Source organism: Mandrillus leucophaeus, unplaced genomic scaffold (assembly GCF_000951045.1).
Source record: "Mandrillus leucophaeus isolate KB7577 unplaced genomic scaffold, Mleu.le_1.0 Scaffold24, whole genome shotgun sequence".
In the NCBI taxonomy this organism is placed as follows: Eukaryota; Metazoa; Chordata; class Mammalia; order Primates; family Cercopithecidae; genus Mandrillus; species Mandrillus leucophaeus.
Window position 1 is genome coordinate 1,827,682 of NW_012102476.1, and position 5,931 is coordinate 1,833,612.

General features: G+C 57.6%; 1 protein-coding gene across 1 annotated transcript in view; it reads right to left on the reverse strand.

Annotated features, from left to right (window-relative positions):
* Positions 1-4,924, reverse strand: part of SH2B1 (SH2B adaptor protein 1) — a 10,868-nt gene extending 5,944 nt beyond the window's left edge. The window contains exons 1-3 of the mRNA XM_011982541.1: positions 4,173-4,924; positions 899-1,920; positions 465-603 (exon numbers count right to left, since the gene is read on the reverse strand). Of these exons, the coding sequence (XP_011837931.1) occupies positions 465-603; positions 899-1,920; positions 4,173-4,767 (1,756 nt within the window). The 5' untranslated portion in view covers positions 4,768-4,924. The remainder of the gene's footprint in view (positions 1-464; positions 604-898; positions 1,921-4,172) is intronic.
* Between the last annotated feature and the right edge of the window lie 1,007 nt (positions 4,925-5,931).

The window sequence follows — 5,931 nt, forward strand, 5'->3', positions numbered from 1 at the left end:
GAACCTGGGAGGCAGAGGTTGCAGTGAGCCAAGATCGCGCCGCTGCACTCCAGCCTGGGGGGCAGAGTGAGGCTCTGTCTCAAACGTAAATAAATAATAAAATTAGCCAGGCATGGTGTCACATGCCTGTAGTCCCAGCTCCTTAGGGACTGAGGCAGGAAGATCACTTGAGCCCAGGTGTTCGAGGCTACACCAGACTACAGTGAGCTATAATCAGCCTAGGCAAAAGAGGGAGCCTAGGCAAAAGAGGGAGACCCTGTCTCTCTAAAACAACCACAACAAAAACCCCACAGTTCTCTTTGAAGTGGAGGCATTATTCTTGAGTAAGAACATTTCCCTGTCTTCCCCATCCCAGAAAAGCTGCAGCCCCAGGGACACACTCTCAAGGCACTGGACACGTATACATACCTCCTTTCAGTGACGCCACTTGCTTAAATGCGCTGAGGGCTTTCTCCTTAACACACTTAAGCACTGCCGGCGGGTGGGAAGCTGAATTCCTACCTTAACCACAAACGTATTCTCCCGGTCAGGCATCTCCAGGGCTGTGGTTGTCCGGACGTCTGTGATAGAAGAGCAGGGGATGCTGAGTCGGGGCCGAGAGGCCTAGGTCAGGAGAAAGAAATAGATCCAGGTGTTTGGTTTGCAAAGACCACCCTTCCCTTCCCTCTAGACATTCATCTTTCCTTCTACATCTTCGGGAAGTTAGACTAAAGGCAGCCACACTGCTTTCTCAGTCCTTCCCACAGCTGCTAAGAGAGCCAGGAGCCAGCTTTACAAACAAAAAGTGAGCGACGCCAGGGCCGTGGGCTGGTAAACACCAGAGCTTATCTGCAGGGCTGTGACCACTCTGAGCACTCTCTCCCTCGCTCCCAGTCACCCACCCTCCATGGGGCCTCACCTTGGGTGGTACAAAGAACTCCAGGCGACTTCCTCCTCCTCCTTCTCCTTCACTTCGAAGCAGCAGGCGACACTTCTGCCACTGAGGCTGCCCTCCTCCCCCTGAAGGAGGCCCAGCCGCCCCTCCTCCCCGGCCCACTCCGGCTGGGTCAGGGGCTGCCTCTTCAGCCCCCATGAAACTCAGCAGCTCTTCCCTCTGGACCATCCCTGCTCCATCCTTCAAGGCGCCCCCTCCCCGACTGAGTCTCAGCCTCTCAAAACGGTGAGTCCATCTTTCCCCAGGGGACGGTCCATCACTGCCCAGTCCCCTACCAATAGTCCCAGCCCCGCCAGAGGAGTTGGAGTTGCTGTTTCCACCTAAGACTGGGGGACCTGATGAGGTCTCCAGGGGCCCAGTCGAGGAGGGAGGGTCAACGGTCCCCCGCCACTGCAGGATGCCACGGACTGAGCCTCGGACGGAGCGACCCACTGAGCGCAGGGAGAAGCGCTTCTTGAGCTTCGGCTTGGAGGAGGTTGTAGAGGAGGAAGAGACTGAGGAAGGGAGGGGGCCGGCCAGGTCCTCAGATGATCGAGAAGGGCCCAGCACAGCCAGGGGCCCACCCACCCTGCAGCTCTCAAGGGACAGGTCATGTGGCGAGATCTCCGCACCAGGGCTCAGGGGAGCCAGGATGGGTGGCGACAGGGAGCCAGAGGCCCGGGCCACCTCGGCTTCAAAGTGCTGCAGGAAGAGCTCAGCAAAACGGCGGGAGAAGGCAGCCTCAGCCCCGGGCCCCGCATATTGGGGGTGGGAGGCCAGGTAGAGGCGAAAACGGCGGGCAAAGTCCAGAGCCGCAGCCCGGGCGTGGGACTCACAGAACTCCCGCCAACTAGGGGGCGGGGGTGGGGGCAGCGGGGGAGACGAGGGGGAGGCCCCGTCCTCTGGGGAAGGGGCACCATTCATGATGGGCCCCAGGAGGTGGAGAGGGGGAGCCTGCGGGGCACAAAGAGGGAGGCAGCCAGAAGACGAGGGGTGGGCGGCAGCAGCTGCGGAAGGAAGAGAGAGGCACACACGAGGGTCACTGCTGAGGGCGCACTGGGGGCTGCATCCCACCCCCAGCCAGAGACGCTCATCCCTACTTCAGACTCCACAGAGAGCCATGGGGAAGGGAGCCCAACACCTCCCTTCCCTCTCCCAGATCCTAGCACCCCGCAGGCCCCAGCCAACTGGTTCCCCAGCAGCCTGCCCCAGCCTGCCGCGTTTGTCCCCAATTTCCTTAGCTTTGGATCCAGCGGTAGAGGGCTTTGGAGCACCTTCCCCCTAAAAAAGAGAACTTTTCCAGATCACCCCTCTTCTCTACGTCGGATCCTCCAGTATTCATGTCACACTTCCCATGAGCCATTTTAGAGGCTCCCTCTTGGTTATCTTACCTTTCCCTGTGAGAGGTTTCAAAGACCCCTCAAACAGATGAGGAAACCGAAGCTCAGAAAAGTTTCAGAACTCCAAGTCTACTGTTTTCCCCTCGCCACAGTCCCTGTCCCCAGGGACCAGCTGGGCCAACCTCAGCCATAGCACCTCACCGCCCTAGTTCGCAGGGGGCTAGAGGGGAGCTAGGACTCTAGATCTTAGAGAGCCTGCCTCACACATCTTAGGGTCCAGCTCTTCGAAGGGGGCCGATTCACTAAGGAGGATGGATGCATGACGGACCAAAACAGTGATTGTCTTGAAAGCTGACCCCAGAGTCCAGCACACACGCACTGCGTGAAGGAGATCTGAAATAGCTGCAGCCCACTTCTTTGGTATCCCTTCAGTATGGGGCCAGAGGCCGCAAGGACCCCAGAGGAGCAACTAGGTTGGGTCAGGTCAAGTCTTTGCTGGCCTCACATAAACAAAACATCACAGGGAGAGCTGGGGCCCTAGGATTTTTCACCTTCCTCTTCTCCCACTGGGGAGTATGCCCTAAAGGCAGGTTAGCCTTCTGGTTAAGGCCATGGACTAGAGTCAGACCAGGGCTGAAACCACCTTATGAGTGTCCAGTCCAGCCACCTTATAAGCGATGTTATCTTGAACAAATCCCACGTCCTCTCTGAGCCTCCGTTTTTGTATCTGTTAAACAGAGCTCATGATCCCTCCCCCCTCGAAATGTTGAGAGAATTACATGGAATGGGATATGTCAGCGCTGAATGCAAAGTAAGCATCCGCTAAACGACTGCCATTGTTACTATCTTCATGTGGGAGAAAAACATTATAGTTCCAGTTTTCTAAAAGAGAAATTAGAGAAAGCAGGAGCCCTCTCAAGGTCTTACAACTATAAAGTGGCAGAGCTGGGTGTGGAATTTACAACCCTTGGCTCTTTTGTTAGCGCTCCTCCCCCCCACGCAATACTGGAAGGTGACAGCCCCAGGACTGGGGCCAGGGCAGCTCAGGAAAGTCTTCTCAAACCCTCAGCGACCTCAGACTCCTGTTCAAACCTACAGCCAGGCTGTAAGTCGGCGAACCCTCCCCTTCCTCCTGGGCCTCGACCCTACAAGCTCAGATGGCTCCAACCGCAGGGACAACTCCAAACCAACGAGAAAGAGTCAGGAGATGCAGGAGTCATGGAGCAGGGGGGAACCCAGCCAAGAGGTGCAGACCAATCTCCAGCCAGCGGCCACCTCCGCTCACACAGGCCCACCCAACCCTCTGCACCGCAGACAGACCCAGCCCCCTTCAGGCCCGCTGACCCTGCGGCTCCTAAGCTGGTGACTCAGTTTCTCTTCTGCCAAGCAGGACTCAGACACAGTTTCCCGGTGCACCTGCTTCCTGGCTCAGTTCTGATATTTCCCGAAGGGCGGGTGATGGAGGGTGCAGGCTCCGCTCTTGGCTCGGACCCTCCGGGCCCGGTGGTCCATCCACTCCGACCCGACCCTACTCCCTGGACACCCCCCAGCCGCCCATTCTCCGGGGCCGCATCCGCCTCGGGACCAGCCCTGTCTGCTGCACTCTCCGGGGCCGAGTGCCCCTCCAGCCCCCGGCCCTCCACGCCCACCCCCACCCAGGGATCCTCTCGGGCGCCAGGGCCGGGTCGCGGAGAGGGAAGAGGCACTTGAAGAGGGGGGTTCCGGTTCCGGTCCCACCTGCATCTCGGTCCCCGCGGTTAGCTCCGGCGGCAGCGGCGACTCCCGCTCCCTGCGCCCCCACCCACTACGCGACGAGCGCCCAGCCCGGTTCCGCGCAGGCGCCAGGACCCCCTTTCCCGTCGCTGACGGAAGCGACCATAGAGAAGAGCGGCGGGAGGGAAGGGCACCTCCATACTTACTTCCGCCATTCTCCCGCTCGGCGCCGACCCCGGGAGACCGAAGACGGTGTGAATCTCGTAGGGCTTCAGTGCCTTCTCCAGTTGCACCTAAAAGCGGCCACAGACGCGGCGGGGGAAGGGCTTGGATCCCACCAGAGCGTCCTCCCGGAGGAAATTCGGGACAAAGGGACGATGTAGACCATAGAGAAGCCGCCTTAGGGGATAGAGTCCCAGGGCCCGGCTGAGGGCTAGAGTACCCGCCGAGCACCGGAAACCAGCGAGATGATGAGGCTGTGTGAACGGCCCGCTGCAGCCTAGAGCGCCGGCCCCGCTGCGGAGGGGCACGCGGACAACGCCCCCAAGGAGCTGAGCGGGGGAAGAAGCGGCTGACCTTGGGGAGGCCCTGTGGGGAGGCGGAGCCTGAACTTAACGACCTTGGTTTATCTGAGGAGAGGCAGGCGGTCCGGGAGTTTGTATCTCTGAAACTGGAGATGAAGATGGGAGGTAGAAATAATGAGATCAGAGCGCGGTGGCTCACGCCTGTAATCCCTGCGCTTTGGGAGGTCGAGGCGAGTGGATCACGAGGTGAGGAGTTCGAGACCAGCCTGGCCAACATAGTGAAACCCTGTCTCTACTAAAAATACAAAAGTTAGCCGGGCGTGGTGGCGCGCGCCTGTAGTCCCAGCCCCTCGGGAGGCCGAGGCAGGAGAATAGCTTGAACCCGGGAGGCAGAGATTGCGGTGAGCCGAAATGGCGCCAGGGCACTCCAGCCCGGCAACAGAGCTAGACTCCCTATCAAAAAAAAAAAAAAGAAAAGAAAAAAGAATTAATGAGGTCAGGGCCGGGCGCGGTGATCACTTGAGGTAAGGAGTTTGAGACCAGCCTGACCAACATGGTGAAACCCCCGTCTGTACTAAAAATACAAAAAAATTAGCTGGGCGTGGTGGCAGGCGCCTGTAATCCCAGCTACTTGGGAGCAGGCTGAGGCAGGAGAATCGCTTGAACCCGGAAGGCGGAAGTTGCAGTGAGCCAAGACTGCCATTGCCAGCCTGGGCAAAAGAGCGAGACTCTGTCTCAAAAATAGTAACAACAATAATAATGAGGTCAATTTCAGACATGCTTTTGGGACATCTGTGGGCATGTGGTCTGGAGATCAGAAGAGACATCAAGGCCAGTTAGAGAAATCGAGAACAATTAAAGTATGGAGGGTAGTGGAAAGCATGAGCACAGTGAGATCCTCCACCCATCCAGTCTCTCATTGACCCGGCTCCAGCTGGCCTAAACAATAAAGGAAGCTATGGCCCAAGTAATCGAAAAGTCCAGAGCAGACAGATTCCAGACAGGTGAACACAGGGGCCAGAAGAGATCAGGAACCTGTGGCTCACCATCTCTGGTTCTGCCTTCCCGGTGCATTTGGCTTCACCCTCAGGCAGGCTCTCCTCTCTCAGTGGCAAAATGGCTTTTTGTAGCTCCAAGCTTGAACCCTAATAGCTTAGCAACTCTCCTAGAAGAAGCATGCCTCTTTTCTGAGATTCCCAATGAAATTTCCAGAACTGAGTAGCTGATTGGATCAAGTGCCCATCCTGGAACACGAAGACAAATAACCCAAGAGGGGAAGATGGATAAATATCCTGACTCACCCAAGAATGTTCAAAGATGGCAGGGCGCGGTGGCTCACACCTGTAATCCCAACACTTTGGGACGCCGAGGTGGGCGGATCACGAGATCAGGAGTTCAAGACCATCCTGGTCAACATAGTGAAATCCCACCTCTACTAAAA